The sequence below is a fragment of the Coffea arabica genome, chromosome 6e (assembly GCF_036785885.1).
Source record: "Coffea arabica cultivar ET-39 chromosome 6e, Coffea Arabica ET-39 HiFi, whole genome shotgun sequence".
In the NCBI taxonomy this organism is placed as follows: Eukaryota; Viridiplantae; Streptophyta; class Magnoliopsida; order Gentianales; family Rubiaceae; genus Coffea; species Coffea arabica.
In genome coordinates, this window is record NC_092321.1 from 28503817 (window position 1) to 28526765 (window position 22949).

General features: G+C 35.9%; 1 protein-coding gene across 1 annotated transcript; it reads right to left on the bottom strand.

Moving 5' to 3' along the window:
* Positions 1-18355: 18355 nt before the first annotated feature.
* On the bottom strand, positions 18356-19865 carry LOC140009180 (uncharacterized). The gene is made up of 2 exons (XM_072054077.1): positions 19631-19865; positions 18356-19047 (listed from the first exon to the last, which is right to left on the bottom strand). The coding sequence occupies exons 1-2, from the start codon at positions 19807-19809 to the stop codon at positions 18591-18593; spliced, it is 636 nt and encodes a 211-aa protein (XP_071910178.1). The 5' UTR covers positions 19810-19865; the 3' UTR covers positions 18356-18590.
* Positions 19866-22949: the final 3084 nt, after the last annotated feature.

Below are 22949 nucleotides of genomic sequence, written 5' to 3' on the forward strand. Positions count from 1 at the left end.
TCAAGTACAAAGATCAAAGCCATGTAATAGCACATAAGTGAGTAGTACACTCACCAAGCTAGCACTATGTGGTTTCAAACACTTTAGTCAAAAGAACGTTGTGCACCACCGTCACGCCCTAAAAACATGCAAAAAAATACAATGAGACTCGATAACGAGTCATAAACCAAGGCCAAACATGACCCCAATAAGGTTCCATAAACATTTACAAACAATAGAGGAAACCAGAAATTAAGAAAGGGCTTTAACTAAGGCCTTGATATGAAAACCGGATTTGACCTCATAATGCGGTAATGGCACAACTCTCACTACAATTATCGGATGGGGGTGTAAGACCCACCATTTCGAAGCCAAGAAACAGAACTACAACAATGTAGAAGGTCACTCAATCCAGTTCCTAACACAACTAGGTCAAATATACGAAATACTATACCAGAATTCCCAAAACAGGTTTGCAAAACGTAGAAAACTGTAATCGTTATATCTCAGTCCATACAAGTCCAAATGCCGAAATTCCAAAGGCATATGTTAGCTACGACATTCAGCTACATTTCATCAGAAGACACCAACTTCAAAATCCAAACCAATTCCAGTCAAAACAGGCAATTTCTATCGCAGTTCGGACATTCTGTGCACCAAAAACAGCAACAGTAAAAACGGTATAACTCACTCTACACTCGTCCAATTGCCCTGAAATTTTGTAGGCACACTAAAATCATCAATACCTACAACTTTCATGTTTTGAGCAAAGTCCAAATCGGCCTCTAGCTATGACCTAAATTTTCGGACAGAATAGGGGTTCATGAACCCTAACTTTGCACATTTCATTCCAATTCCAAAATTGGTTGCATTTAACAACAATTCACACCCACTAGAGTCATTTCCAACCATTACAATTCATCATACAAGCCCCCAACATCAAGATCCTATTAAACCAGAAAAATTCCCAATAAAATAAAAACTTCACCAAAACAAGCCAACTCAAGAAACAAATCATATATTCCTTCACTCATGCCACCATTAAGCATAATATAACCATCATTAGGTTTAGGGGAGAGGTTGTAGCATCACTTACCAAGAAACAAGGGAAAGAGAGATTGTGGACACCTTAGAGCTTCAAACAAACTTCACTACAACCCTTACTAGCACTAGAAGATAGGATTTTATGGAGTGAAATGGATGGAAGCAAATGTTTTGGGTTGATTTGCGCCAAGTAGAAGCTAGAACTTGAAGAGTTTCTCCTTCCTTCTTGAGCATAGAGAGCCGGCCAACAAGAGAAGAAAAATGGTGATTTTTGGGCATTTTTTTGATATTTAATCCTTGGGTCAAAAAAGTCAAGAAATTGAATAGTAATTCTTAAAGTGCAACCAATGAGGAGGTGACACTTGTCACCTTATTAAATGCATCCTTATCATTCTTTTCTCTCTCACATCAATCACTGCACACATTCTATTTATCACTTAACACCCGACAAATTTTACACAGTATCCGAAACTTAACCTTATTGGCCGAATTTTTCCGAACTTTTCGCACTAGTGGGTCCCACGTCCAATATAGATTCTTAATTTTCTAAAAATTCACCAATGCTAGAAAAATCATCTTAAAACTATAACTGCTCATAAAATCCACTAAGACAATATTTCTAAGCCAGAAAATGCAGAAAACATGCAATTAAGGGGAAATAAACCCTAGGAAAATAATTAGGGTTTTACGGGTTCTCACACAAGTATTTGAAGAGCTTTTCCCTTTCTTTTTGCTTGAGGTGGCCGGCCAAGAAGAAGAAGAAAAATGGTAAATTTTTGGAATTTTTTTTTGATTTATTTTGTCAAATGGTAAAAGGTGAATAGTAGTCATAAAGTACAACCAATCTCTAAGTGACACTTGTCACTTCATTAAATGCATAGCTATCACTTTGTTTCCTCTCACACCAATCCACTTGGGTAACCTCTAATTATCTTTTAGCACCCGATAATTTAAACCCAGTGTCCAAAACTTAACTTAGTTGGCCGAATTTTTCCGAACTTTTCGCCTTAGTGGGTCCCGCGTCCGGTATACGCTCTTAATTTCTTAAAAACTAACCAATACTAGAAAACGCACCTAAAAATTATATTTACTCATAAAAATTATCTAGAAACTTTTTGAATAAAGAAAATTCAGAAAACATGCCAGTAAACCGAATAAAACCTAGAAAATGGGAACATTACGGGTTCTCACACTCTCTCCCCCTTAAAAGAATTTCGTCCTCGAAATTCTCAGCTTGATTACTGAGTAGTTCAAAATATTTTCGGTGAATATCCTTTTTAACTCTCTCGAGTCCTGTGAGCGCATGCTTTAGTAAGACCAGCAATACAAAACCATATTATGTAGGAATTGAAGCTCCAAATCTTTATTTAGAACATGTATCAATTTACAAGTTTCATAGTTGTATAACCTATCGAAATATAATACTAGCTTGTTCCCATCGAAGAATAATGCTTATGTCCTTACTAATCAATGTTGCAAAAGTCATTTAGAGCAGAAAAGTATCACTTATAGCCAAACGTTTAGAGAAAGTAGAAAAGACGTTCAAAATGCAAAGTTGTAAACTGTCCGACCTAAGGTGATTTGAAGAACTCATTTTCCTTTCATTTAAGTCTCGATTCCACTCATAAACCAACCTCAAAATAGTTTACCAACTCCAATCCTAAAGTTGGGAATGTCAGTAGGAATAATCCTAGGAAAAATAGAAATTTTCTAGTTTTTTGCGTGATCTCATTTGAAAATCTTATCTCGAGATTTTTATGTCCAAAACTTAAAAACTTTATACCGTCGGAATATGGATTCAAATTGTTACAACTTTCTAGAAGGTACCATTGTACGATCCAATCCACGAGTCGGTCAAATTCCAACCTAAAGTTGCTGCTTCACCCAGTAACAGACAGAACAGGTATACAGTTTCAGTCAACTTTGAAAAATCGTAGATATTCATGGGAATTGAGAACAATACTGATACTCTGAACCTAGTTTCAAACATAATAAATGAAACTCAATTTTGACTTTTCTACATCAAGATATAACAAATTCCGTAAAACTTTCCAAGGTTCCCTGCGGAAAAATTTTCAGCGGCACATCCTTTGTGTTTACTAACTTTTCCTAGCCTATTCAAGGCTTCATTCTTCCCATGAAATAGCTTCAACTCAAGCATATAAATATCAAGCCCACAACTCACTACATCAAGCATGTAACTATCACCTATTCAAGTTAGAAAAGAACCCTAAGCTGAAATTCCTAATCACAAGCTGGAAGTTTCTTTAGGCAAGTCAAACTTGCATATAAAAGCTAGATATTTCACATAGCAAGGCTACCAAACCATGGCCAACACTTAAGTGTCATGTGTGGATAGAAAAGTACCATAAAGCTGAAAATTTCACAACACAACTTCAACCATGATATTTTCTCATAAAACAACCGAAATGGACACCCTAACCCTCCAGTTTGCATATATTTTAAAGTAAAGGAAAGTTTGTTGCTAAAGTTACCTTGTAACCTTAAGAAAGATGAAAACTTAGAGCCTCTTCCTCCAAAATCACACCTCCAACACCTAGAAATCCACCTTAGTTATCATTTCTATAGAGTAGTTTGCAAATTAGTTGGTTAAAACTCAAGATTCAAGTACAAATTTGAAAGAGAGTTGAAGGTCTCTCTTTGGGTTTTCTTCTCCATTTGGTCAACTTTGGTGATGAAAGATGAAAACAATTTGGTCAACTTTGATGATTTTGTCAAGGTGAAGAATGTGACACAAACTTTAATCTTGATAAAAGAAGAGTTAAAACTTGGCTACTATTCTTGCTAGCTCTCAAACCCATACACTATACGTTAAGTTTTTTCCTTTGGAACGACAAACGAAAATCTTCACCTAACTTAAAGACTAAGTTATAGCAATAGACTCATGGGCGAGGATCCAATACTGCCCAACCACTCACTAATGGCTAACTGGACAAGGGATGTCTTGAGATGCTATTCGACTAGGCAAAAGCACTAATTTAAACTTATTGCGTACCCCTTCTGGAATCCCTTCATATTTCTTTTTCAAGTCTACGCTCAATTTCTCCAAGTATTCTTGTGCCCATCGTCATCCCCAGTGCTCAGTTAATCTCTTTTAGAACTATACTTCCCTTCGAAGAATCTCTATTTTCTTGTGCAGATCAGTCAAATTTGTCATCTCGTTGATCCACTTAACTTGATGATAATTTGCCAGGCAAATCAAAGGAGTAGAATAAGTAACTAATTATAATTGGACATTCTAACCATATAACTTTTAAAGTCATTCATTTCCAATCCAACCATGAGAGCTAAACGTAGCTATTCTCAGATGAGATAGACAAGAAAGTAAGGTACATTTAGAGCAATATCTCGAAACACTATGCCACTTATTCTTATCCGGAGATTTTAACACAAGGTGTATCCTTACCACTTATGTACATAATGAAATCCTAAAGCGTACTTTGTACGTTGAAAGTTCCACATCCTATCTCAAGCCCTTGCATACAGGTATAGAACCCAAATTCTTTTCTCAAATCCCCATGTATAATTCCAAAACTCACGATTTTGCCACAATAGTAATCCAGTCAAGTCCATACTTAGACCGTAGTGGATAGGTGCCAAGGAAGTATAGGAAAGAATATCACAAGAGGGGTAGAAATATCCATATAGTTACAATCAAACCGCCTCACATTCAAAATAAACACTTATCAAGTCTTCACAGTCGCAGGAGAAGGAAATAGGTCTGCAGTGCAAATTTCTCAACGTGCACTACAGTCTAGCCACCGTCTATAGAAATGCTAACAGACTATTTCTAGATTAGTCCATGATAACTTCCGAGATATATCCCCTCAATCAGTCCAACAACTAGGTCAAGTGTCAGAACCTTCCGCGCCTTGACTTTTGCCATTAAAACTTATCTCAAGTACCATCAAGATACAGACTCTTATTCTAGTGCTCTTCTCTTTTTGGTACTCAAGTACAAGAATCCACAATAAGATAATTCACAACTCGAGCCGGCCGGTCCCAAGAGTAAATCACTCATTTTAGAGATTCCTACCCGACGTACATATCTATTTCTCCCGAGTATCCTGATAAAGGGTTTATGCTTATAACAGTCATGATTCATAGCTTACGCCCCAGAAGGGCACCTTGTCCTTACCACTTACCCATATAATCGGACAATAACACCACTTGACCCCAAGCTCACTCCGCACAGGGGCCACTCGAAGTAGCAAAATCTCTTTCATTCTTTCAAACCAGTTCTCGGCAACTTTGGGATCTGGTCCTTTAAGACATTTAGGGGAAGCGAACTTTGGAACCGTTTCAGACCCTATCTTCACTTACTTCAAGGTTCCTTTACTAGTTACCCGGTACTTGACCTCGATGGTCAATCAAACGGGCCGGTAAACAGTAGATCGGTCATACGATTGATAGCTGTAGCCACCTGGTCTCCTTCTCCACATTCAGGTTCTTGGTTCTAATTGGCTACAGACCTTTATTCTTCCTCTTAGTCCTGAACCTACCTAGATCCACACCCGTGGCCCCAGCCATATTGTCTTCTAGTCTCCATTATTACTCATTAGTTTAGCGACCAAGTATTATAGCTATCAGTGTAAGCAAATAGGGGTATAATTACTCATATTTAAAAGTCACATAAGAAATGGAATCAGAGTCACAATAAGCGAGTGAATTTACAAAGCAGTTGAAGGCCAATGGCGAAATAAAGTCAAAGTCAACAGTCAACAGATAAAAGTCAAAGCCAAAAGTCAACGGTCAAAAGTCAAAAATCCAAGTCAACAGTCAAAACATCGAACATAAGGGCTCTTAACAGTCATTTATAAGATAACCGGACCAAAAGTAACAAGTACAAGCCTCAAAAGTACAGATATAGAAGTACAGTCCTATCAAACAAAACCTAGCACAAGTGTCAAAAGAAAACTGTACAACCACCGAGCCACAACCTCTCCTATCGTTTCTATGTACAATAGTCAAAATCATCCAAAGTAGTAGCCTAGGAGTAGAGGCTTAATCCGTCGTAGGACTAGTTGCCCCCCCCAGACTGGGCGGGTTCGTATCTGATCTCGCCTCCTATGTAAGAAGTCTCATCTCTTTCCTCTCCAAGGAATTCATCACAAATGTTCAAGATCGATTCAGCTCTAACCCTCGCTTTCCTGGCTCTCTTCCCCATGCGCTCTTGCGCTTCTCCAAGTTGTGCACATAGGTCATCAACTCTTTCTTGGCCCTCAACCACATCGTACTCAAGCTCCTTAATTCGATCGGCTTGCCTCTTATTAACTTCCTTTAGTTGGTTCACTTTGGCCTCAAGCCTAACATTATCCTTTGCAAGCTCCTTTCACTCTTTTACCACACTTCATTAGGGTAGGCATAAGTATGGCGGCACTAGCAACACCTACAGCGATTCGACGGGCTCCAATAAACGCTAGCTCCTCCAGGCCGGATTTGATACTTAATCATGGGAAGTACTTCATGGGATTGCTCATCAACTGGACTATCACTATGGCCACTATGTCCGTCCATTCTATACAAAAGTGTAGACAAACTTTAGTATTCTTAAGGGGAAAAAATCAAATATAATCCTCACGTCGGGAATTTCTAACTCGCCCAGGCCAGTTCATACCTAGGCTCTGATACCACCTGTGACAGCCCCACCTTCCCCTAAGGCGAACCATAGGGGTTAGCGGACTGCCTGCCCAGCTCTCGCTAGGGCTAACGGTTCAGTTTAGAGCGATCTAATACGTTCCGGAACTTACAAACGCGCGTAACCAAGTAAAAATCACAAAATAAAAAAAATGAAACTGGAGTCGGCCATGAATAGTAACCGACACGTCAAAACCCAACCAAACATCAAGCAAATATTTACATGTTGAAATTAGGCATATACAATCCAAAGTGGCATACAAAAGTTATTCAAAAGTTGATACATGTACGGTTTGTCAAATCAAAAGAGAAACGGACCCAAAAGTACATTTAGGGTTTCAATCAAGGAGCTATACAAAAGATATGTCCATCTAGCTCAATTCGGCAACCAACTATCAAATCCAGTCCAAAAGTATTTATTTTCCTGTAAGGAAAACAAAAGGAATAGAGTGAGCTTACGCCCAGTGAGATAATACCACTAAAGCAACCAAGTTCATATAAGCATCAAGCTTTTCATTCCAATACATCAAAAGTAAGCAAAGGCACACATCAATAGTGGTGATAAAAGGATACGGGCGGCTCTCAAGAGCCCTTTTCCTCGTTTGCATTCTTGATCGGATCTCATTGACCCTCCGTCAATGTTTAAGAGTAACCAACCGTAGGCTCCACTTTACTTCCATTCCTTCCACCCAACATACCCCTACCGGGCCCGAACTCCAAACAGTAGAAATTTGGTAATACTCGAGTATACCGGAATCAAGAGTCTCACTACTACAAGATTCCATATAACAGTCCCCATGGCTCGTCAATTTTCACGACCAAGCCCTCGCCGGCTCGATCCAATCGACTACCAATGGGGTTGAGCTCAGTCGTATCAGTAATGGTCGTTGGATACTCGTCCAAGCGACACCAAATTCATGAACCAATTCAGTATTTCATGTATCATTCAATCATTGCAGTAAAACAGTAGACAGTCATATGAGATACCAAATGGGTGAGGGCGATCAAGTACACCCTCACTTAATTATGTTCAACGAAGCAAATATGCCTTCAAGGCATCAAGTTCACATATACCAAAGCCACATTGTAAACAACAAGTGAGTGGTACACTCACCAATCAAGCAAATGATATTTCATGCACTTCCGCCTAAGAGCGTCTTGCACCACCGTCACGGCCTAGAACATTCAAATAAGCATAATAAGGCTCAATTACAAGTCATAACCAATGCCAAATACCACCAAAATAAGGTTCCACTAGAATGTATAAGCACTAGAGTAAACCAGGAAAATCCGGAAATGGCATTAAGTTCTAACCCAAAAAAAAACAGTTTTTGACATCCGTTTGCGGTTTTGGTACCATTGGCACTACGATTATCGGATGGAGGTACAAGATACACCGTGTCGAAGCTAAGAGCTAGGTCTACAATGTTTAAGAAGGCTACTCTGTCCAGTTTCGACTGTAACCAGGTCAAAAATGCAATATACTACACCAAAACCGCAAAAACAGGTTCACAAACCGCATTCTGGTTCAAACATCATAAGTCAGGCTACCTAAGTCCAAATCAAGTGATTATAAAGCCATCCGAAAGCTAAGACATCAGGCTACATTTATTCAGAAGACCTCAACAACCAAATCAGAAGTATTCCCAACCACATTAACCAATTACAGAAGCAATTCTCAAGTTCGGGTGAAACCAGGGCAGCAGGGGTATTTCAGTCGTTTCATAAGCTACGTTGCTCCGATTGACCTGAAAGTTTGTAGGCATCACTAAAATATCATTCCCTACAACTTTCATGTTTTACCCCAAGGCCAATTCGGCCTCTAACTATGAGGTACTGTGCCGGACAGAATGTAAATAATGAAACCCTAACTTTCCCAATTTCTTTCCAAAACAGAAATTTCCTGCAATTATCCACCACATACACCTTCTAGCTTCATTCTAGATCATTTCCAATCATCATACATAGCCATACCATAACAATCATATTAAAACAGAAAAATCATCAATAATTATAAAACTTCACTAAACTCAACCAAAATCAATATATAATTCACAAAATTCCCTCTTAGGCTACCACAAATCATGAATTAAACATCATTAGATGGAGGAGAGGGGTCCTTCACTACTCACCTTAGTAATACAAGAGAGAGAGCAACTAATCACCTTAGTCTTCCAAACAACTCCACTAAACACCTCACAATCACTAAGTGAAGGGGTTTTATGGAACAAATGCAAGATCAAATGGTTGATTTGTTGAATTTGAGCAAGATAGAAGCAAGTATTTGAAGAGCTTTTCCCTTTCTTTTTGCTTGAGGTGGCCGGCCAAGAAGAAGAAGAAAAATGGTAAATTTTTGGAATTTTTTTTTTGATTTATTTGGTCAAATGGTAAAAGGTGAATAGTAGTCATAAAGTACAACCAATCTCTAAGTGACACTTGTCACTTCATTAAATGCATAGCTATCACTTTGTTTTATCTCACACCAATCCACTTGGGTAACCTCTAATTATCTTTTAGCACCCGATAATTTAAACCCAGTGTCCAAAACTTAACCTAGTTGGCCGAATTTTTCCGAACTTTTCGCCTTAGTGGGTCCCGCGTCCGGTATACGCTCTTAATTTCTTAAAAACTAACCAATACTAGAAAACGCACCTAAAAATTATATTTACTCATAAAAATTATCTAGAAACTTTTTGAATAAAGAAAATGCAGAAAACATGCCAGTAAACCGAATAAAACCTAGCAAATCGGAACATTACGGGTTCTCACATGCCCAACTCTCACCAGGACTCACTCACTCACTTCAAATAAAATAGTTTACAATCTCAAGAGTAAATGAAATAATAATTCCCAAGTATAACAAAAGATTTGAGTTCCAGATACATTCAACCCTAATCGAGCACTAGTGCACGTACAATTGTCAAAAATTCAAAAACTATCTAGTTTGTACCAGTCTCACGCTCTCGCTCGTACCCCCTGTAAGGAAAACAAATTTAACGGAATAGAGTGAGCTAAAGCTCAGTGAGGTTCCAAATAGCAAGTTGACTAGTATTTAAAAGTGCAAGTATCAAAGTAGTAAAGTAGTGAGCATAACAAGTCAAGAATTGGACCCAAGTAGCAAGTTGGCCATATGTAAAACTTGAACTCTTAAAATGAGCGAGTGTAAAAGTTTTTAAAAAAGAAACAATAACAGGACAAGTAATAATCATTTCAAAGTATAAGGATACGGATGGCTCTCAAGAGCCAAATTCCCGTTGGTTCACCAGAGCTTGATCAAGTAGTAGTTGACACTCCGTCAACTTTCAAGTAAAGTAACCAGTCCAGTAGAGCACCACTTAACTACTGTCTTCGTCCACCATCAAACCCCCTATTGGGCCCAAAATCCTCAATAAACACGGGTGGTAATACTCGAGCATACCGATTAGTCGAGGAGATAACACTCCACTCGACAAAACAAGAGACCCAGGGTTCGTTACCCAATCGACCAAACCCTTGCCGGCTCGACTCGAGTAACTAGCCACAGGGTTTCTGGAATTCCAGGGAATGCGCGCATCATACACAAGTATCTCAAGTCAATTGCAACAAATAAACAAGTATATATCACATTAGGGCAAGTGCGATAAAGTACACCCTTGCCTGACCAAACCAATCAAATATCAAGTATTTAAATCAAGTATCAAGTTCAATCATGTATTTGGAAGCACTCACCAAAGACTTAGTGCTTGTCAAAATCACGCTCAGGTACAACTCTTTGGTTGGAGTCCAAATCTGTGATAAATATTATTTACGAGTTTAAAATCCACTAGGGTTCGAAACATAGGAGTTTCGCTTCAAGAAAATCAAGTAAATGAAGCTTGTTTAAGTAGTAGTCATATAGCTTATCAAACTCGAGAAAATTCATGCTCGCTCTTTTAGTTTCGATAAAGAAGTGATTCATACTTTTGAAGTCGCACTTGGTATAAAAGATCAAGAAAATCATATTTTCAAGGGTCACTACTTTCATTTTTTTCAAGGGCACGAGGTCCGGCAAAATTTCAGCTAATATATCTCTACTAAAGAAAACTCGAATACCTTAGATGATCCAAGTTCAATTCGACCTCAAATCCTTGCGCAAATTGCGAGTACATACGTCTAACTCTCGAGTGACAATTTGGGCAGCGTGCTCTTTGTATTTAGCTATTTTTTAGCCACTTAGGGCTTCATTTCTTTCCTCAACTCAGCCCAAATTCAACATATATGCAGGTTTAACAAGATAGCTGTTCAACTAGGTTTAATATCATCCAAAGACAAGTCAATTCTAGCAATGAAACCATAAGATCAAAGCTGGAAAAGAAATTATAAATGGCAGATTTGTCATCCTTCAGTGTTTTGATCATAACTGCAGCTAGGTATATCGGATCGAGGTAAATTTTATGGCATTTCAAAATAAGACTACATTTATTATGAAGACCTCCAAAGCCAAATCATGCATTTTCATGGTCAAAAATTGAAATCTCAGAGAAAACAGAAAGTTGTCGGTTAAACAGGACATTTGGGCATTCAGGGGTATTTTAGTCATTTTACAAGATAAAGTGCTCCGATTGAGCTGAAATTTTCAGGGTTGAAAGCTAACTCAAATCCCTACAACTTTCATGTTTTGAGCAAGAACTGATTTGCCCTTTATCATGGATGAATATGCAGTTCAAGTTGATTCCAAAAGCAGGGCAGAACCTATCAAATGCTGGAAATTCAACTTTTAACTCTACAAAGTCACAATCAAGCCCATAATCACTTCACAAGTTTCATTTCCTAGCTTAATAATACCATTTACTAGGTAACCAACAATAATCAAAGCTTAAAAATGCAAACCCTAGCTAAACATTCCACTACACCATCAAAAACTAAACAATCAACCATAGCAAGCCAAGATTAAAAACTCCTATAGCATATTTAGTAAGATTAAGAAAGAGAGAGGGAGTGGATCATCTTATACCTTCCAGTACTTGTTGCTAAGTGAAGAACAAAGCTATTTCTTCCAAAACTTTTACCACACCAAGCTTCCTAAGCACCAAAGTGAAGGTTTAATCGGTTTAGTTTTTTGGTTTCAACTCAAACAAGCAAGATCAAGGTGGAAATGGAAGGTTTCTCCTCTCTTGTTTTTCTCTCCAAGAATTTCGTCCAACATGAAGGAAAATGAAGAAAAATGAGCCAAAAGGAAAGATAAGAAGAAAGGAAAATGTCTTGGTCAAACTTCCATGGATTTCCAACACTTGTCACTTTAAGATCTTTTCTTTGTTTTTGTTTCTTTTCTTCCTTTTCTTTAGTCAATAATGGCGGCTGACTTAAGGGTTAATTTAGGGAGGATTAGGTGAAATAAAAGCAAGGAGATTAGGGTAAGAAAGTAGTGGTCAAGTGGTGTACTCAATCGGTAGCAAACGGTGCACGTCGGTTCAAGCCTATTTTGCTTAACTCTCTTGTACTTGTGTTTTTACTTATGGTTCACTAGCTTATTATTAGCACTTCTAATCACACACTTCCTCTTATATGAAACTTACTCTTAACCACAAAATTTAGTACACATACCTCCACAATTAATCACACTACCAAAATACGCAAAAAACCCTATTTTACTTTAATTATAAGACTAAGGGCAAAACTCTTAATTCTATTATTCATTACAACTATTGAGGGAGTAAATGAGTAGTAAAGATATTATAAAGTAATTTAATCAAAATAAGAAGGAATTTAATCAAAATAAGAGGAAATTTTAAGAAAATATGAGCGAATTTTCCAGTCGTCACATTGTAGATCAAATTAAAGTCAAAGAATTGAAATGTATCATTGCGGCCAATGCTTTTCTTCTTGTTTCTTGATTGCATTTCATCCTTTGATCCTTCCACATCACATGAAATCCATTTTAAATCATCAACAATCATAAAGTATCTTCTCATTTTACTTCAATTCATGATTGAATCATTAAAACCTGCAAAAACATGAAATTTCCACACTTAAATCCATAGAAACACAAGTTTTCTCACTTAACCACATAATGAAAAATTCCACTGGAAACCTAGCTATTTAATTCCTATACTGACTAAAACACACTAGAAAATTAGTAATACACACTAAAAAGATGTAATATAAACACTTATCAATCCTATGTATTAGGTACTAAATTAATATAATAAAAAAGAATGATACAAGTGTTTGCTATTTTTTAATGACACATAAACTGCAAATTTATCATTTTAAAAACTTTGTATTTTGTCATACATTAATACTATAAAAGTTCATTACATATTTTCTATGTTGTGTTAACAAGCACAAACATATTTAAGAGTACTTAAAAAATAATTGTAATGCAAATTTCTTGTCGATTTTTACTCTTCTCACTCCAAGAACTACTTTGATGTAAGGCTTGAGTGGTAGAACTAACATTTTTATTTCAAATCTATTTATACCTAACAAGATTCACAAAAAAAAAATAATTGAGGTTAAATTTAGAATCCAATTTCAGAGATGGACCTAGGACCCTAAATCAAGGGGTGCAATGTGTAACTGTCATGTCCGATGTGTTAACATTGTTTGATAGACATATTTGTTTTATGTACCATTAAATCTAATTTTGTGACTTTAATTGAGCAATAAGATCATTCTACTTATTTGAGTTAGGAACATATAAAATTTGAAAAAAATCTAAAAAAAATTATTTCTTATTTGTCTTAAACACATGTTTTCCAACATTTTTTCTATCTCACATACTTCACATAAAAAATTGCAATAGTAAAAAAAAATTCAAATAACTTTCAATTCAAATGGAGCAATCATTATATAACTTGAAGAAGGTCCAAGAGTCTGACAAAAGATGATCATTATGATATCTAAATAGTTAAGGGGGCAATGCAACTATAAAAGCTGATTGCACAAAATTTAGAGGACAAATATATAATGTAATTCAAAAACTTCTCAAATTTCCTAAGGTTATTTTGTGATTTTACCAAAGTTAAGGGTTGGGGGAGGGGTAATTTTTCACCCTCAACTATATGCGGCTCCGCCCAATACACAAATAATAACTGTGTCTACAAATGGAAAACTGTGTCAAGATGTGTAATTTGCCCACTATACAAATAAAAATTTGCAAGATACTTGTGTGTACATATAAATCCTTATACTGTATAAGAATGAGTGTAAGGCAAAGATATTCTTTGGATTTCAACTGCAAGGGTGGGGTTTATTTGAGAATATGAGAGTATTTGAAGTGTAATTGGAGTATTGAATACAAGTCATTATAACTAATTTAGTTTTGTTGTAATTACTTAGATGTCCTTTTAAACATTTAAATCTAGGGGTAAGTTTGGCACGTGACAGTGTTCGATATCCGATTAAACATTGGGTACAACTAAATTTAAATTGTGTTTAAGTGGAATTATATAAAAGCCCTTCTAATCATTTAATTGCATTAACATCCACGTCCCTTAATTTTCTAAAGCCTTTCTCATCAATTATTTGCAAACTTATGATAAATAGATATTAAGACACAATTAATGCCAATTAGTAGAAAAGTTTGGTTTCTTGGCCGTTACCCCCATCTGTTCAAATTCATTTCATTTACTTACAGCTTTTGTCCACCACAATCATGTAGCCTATTGAATTCGGATGTTTCTACATTAACTACTCATCTTCCCCATTTTGCAACACCTTTCTCAATTGGTATATTTTCTTTAGCCAATCTACTTTTTGGTTGTAAGAAATCTCAATAGGTATGTTTTCTTTAACCAATCTACTTTTTGGTTGTAAGAAATCTGTAATCTTGCAGGTTATATGTGCGATAATTTTTTAGTGTTTTAATTCAATTGTCCATGTTAGATAGGCATGATAGGGAGGAGATCATATTTGTTAATTATTATTTGTGGTTTAAAATAAGTTTATTATCATAAATTTTCCCATATGTAGATTGCATCTACTATTGCTGTTTTAACTATTAGTTATGATAATTTTCAAATTGTTTGCTATTTTATTGATGATTCCATTTACGCAATTTTTTCACTTCATTTGATTTGCCAATAGGTTTAGTTATCTACTTAAAATTAATTGGCTGCAAATCTAAAGTATGTATTTCATTACTTTTAATTGTTTTCTTGAATTGAGTGGTCTAAGATGTTTTAGTACTTTATTTGACATGGTTATTCCTCTAAATTAACATGTTAGTTGTTGTATATGTTTGCAACTAGGTCAAAAACTGATGTTTCGTGATTGTAATCCTTATTGAGAAGGAGATGCTTTGCTCTATGTCCTAAATTATACAATAAATCATAATTGATTGATTAGTCAATGAGGAGGTCTCGTGATGATATGTCTTTGGAATCAATATAAATTCAAGAATTTGGCTTGCAAGAACCGAAATTTCACTAGCAATGATTTTCTTCAAGTATGCTAATTGTTTAAATCTCACTTATATGACAAGATAATGTGGTGGATTGCTCTTATATCAAGATTAAATTCAAACTAAACAATATATTTTAATATTCATAAAATGCATGAGCAGATATAAGTAGGTCTTTTATTTTATTAAGTTAGATGCAAAATAGTTGGCCGTATCTTATAATTCTGTGCCAATGCACATTATATTTTTTAACTCAGTATGTAACTTATGATTTTTCTGTTTAATATCACACAATAAAATTGTCATATTTCAATTTTTATACTACAAAATACCAAATAATAATTATTAACCATCTTTAATTACAGGCACTAAACTCTCACGCGTCATGACGTGCGCGGGGTATATATATATGATTTAGCTCATCCACAATCAAGTTTTACATTTATAAACTCCTAAATACCCCACACGCGATTTATCGCAAGTATACGAATTGTGAACGAGTATAGGGTATTAAGGGTCGATCCCATAGAGAAGATTGTAACTACCGGTGATTTTCGAACTCCTTTATTATTTAGACTATAAGCATGAAGTAAAAGTAATAAAATTAACACTAGAAAGCTCCTAGAGGTATGGAATTCCTTACTACTCTTGCAAATGAGATTACCGATTAAGTGAATGCTATTATCTTGGCTAGTTATGGCGTAATTTCCTTATGCATGTGAAACCTACTCTTGTAGTGAATCAACTATACTTGTAATTAAGTCATACCTACTAGCGTGGTTATGAATTAACTACAAACTCATTTCTTCTATGAAATTACATGAAACAAGTCACTAAAGCCACATAGGTGCACCTCTACTCTCATGAGTGTACTCCCTAGGTTTATCACTTTCTTAAACTAGTGTTAAATTCCAATTTTCATTGCAAACTTAACACCTTAAGATTATCATAATTAATGGCCAGTTAATCATGATTAGATAAGCAAAAGTGATAAATAACTTGCTCAAAATAATATCACCAAATAACCAAATAAACATCACTAACAAAATATAGAAAGTTCATCCATACTCTAGGCATAAACTTTAGAAACACATAAATAACATAAAATCCAGACTTGTATATTAACCAACAATAGAATCAAGTACAAAAGATAAAGAGTTTGGAAGGAATGTAACCCTTGTCACATGAGTTTAGCTCCTTGCCTTCTTCATCCTCCATCTTCTTCTTCATGTAGCTAACATACAAGAAAGATGAACTAACTAGCTAAAACTATCCTACACTAAGGAAATGGAAGAACTACATTTCTGCACTCCTCAGCTTTCTCCCGTATGATAATGTCAGACCTCCCAAATGTGTCTGCATATGAACTGATGAAAAGCTCCTCTCCTCACCAGTCCAAATTTTCTGCTATGATTCTTCAAATCTCCTTTTGTAAAGATAGTAAAAAACAATGGCTTTTTGACTTGGAACTTTGGCTATACCTCTTCCTTATGTCTTCTGAAGCATGTGCAGCCCAATTCCCTTACCAAGAATAGCTGGAAAATGGTGTGAACATAAGAGAAATGGCTGAGCAAATTGCAGAATTTTGGCTACAAAATGCGACTTGACAAAACGCGGCTTTAAGCCACGTTTTGATGACTCGCGTTTTCAACTCTGTGTTTTTGGCCTCACTCAGCTGCGATTTTTTCTATGATGGAGGCAGAACTAGTTTTTGTGTAAAACACAAAAGTTGTAGCCCTTTGCATTATCTTTATAATGCTTCAAGAATCATCCAAATCGAAGCTTTGTAGACTGAGATATGATTGAAATACTATCACCAGGTCAAACCCCTGTTTTCAACTTTGGACGGCAGTGCTGAATTTTGGTATTTCGACCTTTTGACTGAGAAAACGGCTGAATTGGATTCTGATGTCTTCATACCAAATTTAGATCTATCTCTTAGCTTCAAAATGGTACAAAAATCACCTCAATCCAATATGTGTAGCTCCAGATATAGTCAAAATATGAAAATGTATCAAAGTTATTTTCACTTGCATTTCTTCAATTCACTTCATTTCTTCTTTATCACTTAAATTCATCACCAATTATCCACTTAAGTTGACGTTTTCACTTCCTCAAAAACATGAAAACAAAAAGGCAAAGGAAATAGCTAACAAGAAAATAAACATGCAAGTGCCTTATACTCAGGATTCCCACCAAAAATTGGATTAACAAATAAAGGAAAAGATAGATATATAGCCATATTCCAACAGATATCAAGATAGCCAAGGCACTTAGGGTGTTGAATATTTATTTTCATCATTGTCCATGGATATCAGGTCTAAACTGACTGAAATGCTGGAAATTCATGTGGATAATGACTAGGAAGACTGCTAGATTATATTTGCTGGTATGACTAGAAAAACTGTTAGAGATAATTTTTGAATAAATTAAATTTTTTGGTGAGATATTTGGGCCCAATGGGTACCCAAGTATTTTCCAAAATTTCCCATCAATTAATGGGTACAATTGAGATTTGTCCCATTTTAAGTCCAATATCAAATTACAATACTCATCCCATCCAAAGTCTCCACGGGCATGGTAACCCATTGGGACTAGGGACAAATTGCCACCTCTAGCCCATGCCCTATACCTCGGCTTCTCCCACTACTCCTACCCTACTCTAGTACCCCCATGGATACCCCCATAAGTGACCACTACCCTTTATATATATATATATATGAAAAGTAATAATAATCACTTTGGTCTTTTAAATTTCATATATTCATATTTGATACTATGTGAATACTATGTGAAATCTAAATCAATAGACATTGCATTTTTATAAATAATATGCAACATGTGACAAATAAAAAAATCAAACATATTTAACATACAAAATCAATTTCTTACCACAAATACCATTCATTGTCGAGAAAGAGCATGTTCTTTTATCAAAATAAAATACCACATTATTTATTTTAAATTACAGTGTAAAAATTCACATTAGCAATATAATATATTAGATAAAAGATGGGGGTCGAGGCGGGGCCACTCACATTTGAAGCAGTGTTAAAATATACATATGCTAATGCAATAAAGTAACTAAATAGCAGAATATTGAGATGAATTTATAGTTAAAAAATGCAAAGGCTCGAAAGTTGACCATTTACAAACTAGGAAATGTTGAGGGTAACTTAGAAAGAAAAATATTCACATAAGTGATAAAAGTTAAAACTACAAACGCTATTCATTTTGGGGGGCAAAATTTATATTTTTGAACTTGAGGGTGATAGAGTATTATCATGACTAAGTGTTATTAACTCTAAAAACAATGGAATCGAATTTGATATAGCATGTGGCCGATGTGGCAAAGATAGAGAACAACTTAAAACACGAACAAATCATCCTTATACCTAGCTAATTAAAAATCTGAAAACTATACTCGAACTCGATGGAAATAAACCAAACGCAATAGTCACAATCCATTACTAGTACTAAAGAAAGACACATGACACAATCACGAGACTGCCCACAGCATTGTTACTTGATCCACTTATGTAATTCATCACACATTATTCTCCTCCTTAGCCAGCAACTTTTTGAGTTCATCTTTTTCTTCTCTTGTCAAACTCAGATTCTTTGGGTAGATAACTTCAAAGCTGACAAATATGGAGCCTGTCTCCCCGATACAGTGCCAACAAGGCATGCCTTCGTTGGGAATCTCTATAACACACCCAGGTTCTATCTTCGGAACAGTTAGAAGACGCTTATCCAATGTTTCGATTGTAAGGGCTTCATTGGTAACGTATTCCATCAGCGGAATTTTCCTTATAGCCCACAAATCATTGCCGTGCCTGTGGAATTCAGCATGAGGCTCTTCTATCACGTCAACAATCACATCCCTGGGGACCTTTCTGTCGTCTAGAATGACCCTGCGCGGATATACAATTTTCAAGCCGTTCTTTGCACCCGCTGGGATTTCCACCACAAGTGTCTCCGGATCCGCATTCGGTGCTATCACGCTACAAGTTCAATGTAAATGTATTAGATTATTTTTGGGTTGGAGGTTATTTGGAAGAATGTTTAGACATCGTTTGTCATAGCAGTTTGTTGATATGATATATCTGAGAAAAAATGTTTTAGAAAGCGTGCTTTGTCAATAACAAGCAATTCTTCTTAGAAATATTCCTATTTAAATAAATTTTTTTATTTGTAAATAAGAATTCTTGAACCAAGATCTCTTATTTAAAATCCTTTTCTCCTCGCTACTTAACCCAATCTTTCCCCATCTAAATAATCTTAAAACTCAATATGTACGTCAAAAAATTAAAAAAAAAGGAGATAGAAAATCTAAATGTACGTATATATACATATATATATATATATATATCACCAAAAAGCTTAAAAAAGATAAACCGTTAATTTTTATTATGGGTGCTAAATAACTAACTGATATTATAACTCATCAATTCGTTTTCAAATTGATTCTTTCAGAAAATCAATATTCCATATCAATGATACACAATAAATTTTATGATAAATTTGTCATATTAATTTAGATGTAGGAATAAGGAAAGATGTTAATTACAAAAAACATATTCATACCCAGGATCAGGGAGGAGCTTCATGCGTCCTCCGGGAAACTTGATCCTCTTTTCCACTCCATTGTAGAGCTCGTCTAGAGTGCACCTCAATGGGCACCAAACCGGAGGTGGTGCTTTCCTATGGCTGGTGCCCTTGTCGAAACCTTTCGAACATAACTTCCCCATGGTTTCTCTCAACATTTTGCCCTCGACAAGATTTGGACAGAACTGCCACAAGGGTTTATGCGGTGGATACCAATGACTAGCTAGGGTAGTTTATATAGGCTATAGGTGAGAGAAAGGTGAGAAACTTGCCATTACTGTATTTTTGCTCTAAGGGAAATGTATATGTTAAGTATTTTTTTGCCTCGTAATTCTTGACTGGAAGGTGCCTTCGGTAAGAGAAATTTTCGCTAAAATTACTTTCCCAAAGAAAAATCTACTTTAAAGTTGTAAATTGGCGAAATCAAAAGTTAATTGGCTGCTGACAAAAATGATTCTAGAATAACCTAGACTCCAAAACAAAATCTATTCTTTTTAAAAGATTTTGGTTCCATTATTGGAAGATACTGTGTTAAATTTAGTATGGAGAGGAATGGGTTGAACCGTGCGAGGGCAGCTCTCGGGTTTGAAACCTCTCACCTATACTAAAAGAAAAGGTTGAGCAATTTTGGGTTGTTTATTAGCTATTTAATTGCTAGGTACGATCTAATCATAGAAAGTGGAAAAAATCTACTTTAAAGTTATAAATTAGTGGAAGCAAAAGTTAATTGGCTACTGACAAAAATAATTGTAGACTCCTAAAAAATCTATTCTTTTTAAAAAGATTTTGGTTCCATTATTGGGAGATGCTATGTTAAATTGAGTAATTTTGACTTGTTTATTAGCTGTTTAATTGCTAGGTACGATCTAATCATACGAATATGCACTGTATATTGTCTTGATTAATCTTGATGAACATTCTTATTAATTGATCTTATGTTAGTTTCTTACAAGGCTTCATGTTATGCTAGTTTCTTGTGCCTGAAGCCTTGTAAGTAGGACAATAATTGCTGCAATTATATTTTATACACTTTCTGAATTTAAATCTCACTTTTCTTAAAAAACTACTTCTTAGAACTCCACAGAACGACGTCGCAAAATATCAACCGTGTAGATGATAGGGCTAAAATTCATTACTTTCGGATATTTCTTGGTGACTTTTGACAAGCATAATTCCTATATAACTCATAGAAACCGAACCTTGAGCAGTTGATTGCTTCTTTTTTTTGGGTCAAACGGTTGCTTACACGATGTTTTTTTTTAAAAATTTTCTCTTTGTCATCCATATAGCTAGTAAAATACCATATGAGTATAATAGATACACATGTTACAATTATTTTTCTTAAAAGTTTACTAAAAGTTTAACTAAAGTTAGAAGTTCGGCAAAAGCACGCACAAAAAATCGTGCATGAATAACAAGAATAAGTTTGAAAATGATAGAACTAAAAATATTAATTTATTTGTTTTAATATCAATTTTTGAAGCAATCGCGCCGCATCCCCCTTCTATCTGTCAGGACATCTTCTTGGAGACTTGAAGGTCATTGTAAAGAGCATATTCGGTCGCGGACATTTACACAGTTGTATGACTGGTGTCATCACACATAAAAGAGGTTTGACTTCAAACTAATTCAATGGAAACCAGGGGAGGGGGGAGAATACAGATGGTTGTTCCAAAGGTAATCATGGGACTTCTAGTGGAGGCGGAGTTATACGGGACACAGTCGGGCGCCCCTTGTTTGGCTTCTCAGCTTTCTTCGGCGAGGCATCTTGTATCCAGGCCAGGGGCGGATTTAAAGTGGGGCACTGGGGGCCCGTGCCCCCAGTGCCCCCTTAAATGCCCCCAGTGCCCCCTTAAATTCCTATAATACATCTATAATTTTGACATAATTTTAAAGGTGCCTCCGGAACTTTTTTAGAAAAAATGTGAAAGAATAGGTCACAAAATTTATATCATTCACTTTCCTCCTCTAGTGTTCCCATTTTCCCACCAACAGGGCCAAGTACCAATTATATCAGTCATTTCTTCTGGTCCCCACTACCCAAGTTCCCTTTACTCCTGTGGTCCCCCACTTCCCTTCACAACCGGCTCCTCTTCTTCCACACCCAAGCCAACTACTTTTTCTTTTTATCACTTCATCCAATTATCATTTACTTCCTTTGTCCCCACTCCTCAATTTCCCTTTCCTCATCTGGCTCTCGGTTGTTCCCACTCCCCAACATACATACGAGAGCCATTTTTTTTCCACAACCAAATCTTGTTACACTTTCTTTTGATCATTTCATCCTATTTAGAGATTGCACCAGAATCAATTGATCTTCTAGGACTTGGGTCCGCCATGTTTTGCAGCTCTTTTCACCAACTTTAGGAGACCATCAAAATCAGGTTCTAAACAATTACTTCTTATTATTATTATTTTAAATTTATTTGCAAATATATTTCTAGAGCATGAGACTATTACTATTTTAAAGAAATTTGAAAATTGATTAGTTAATGTAATAACTAATAAATGGGTTATTTGATAAATATTTTAACTTGTGAAATGGTGATTTTATGCATGAGACTTTTTTTTGCTTAAAAAATTAGAAAAATAGTAGATAAAAAATTTTAGTGTTATTTTTGCCCCCACTAGATTTTTTTTTGGCTCCGCCCCTGATCCGGGCTGAGGCATTGGCTCTCTTGACAGGACTTCGTTTATGTGCTCAAAAGGGAATTACAAATATTAATGTTCAGCTAGACTCCCTACTACTGGTAGGGGTTTTGCAACATCATATCAAGTGCCCATGGCGTATTCGATTGGAGGCCCAGCAAATATGGAAGCTGATTGACGTACCTACTAGGTTCTCCCACTGCCTCAGGGAGGCTAATCAGGTGGCGGATACTCTGGCAAATGTTGGGGTAGCTCATTCTCACCAGACTATCAAAATATATGAGCATTGGACTGATTAGCCACGTTTGGCTCGTGGGGGATTTCAACTAGATTTCATTGGATTGCCTTCTGTTAGGAGGGTGAACAAACCTTAACTCTAGAAACACAAATTGTTAAAATATTAGCCCTTTGTATCTCGGATTATTATGAATAAAAGCGCGGGTAGCGTCCCTCCCCTTTACCGGGGTTTTCCAAAAAAAAAAGTTTGAAAATGATAGAACTAAAAATATTAATTTCTTTGTTTTATCTGTGTTTTTTTTTTGGGTTTGTCTTCTATTGGTGCCTGTTTCTTGCATGTAGTTAGTCATAAGTCTTTTTTCTTCTTTCTTAAGATCAAAAAATGAAATTTAATATGTAGATTTCCAACTCA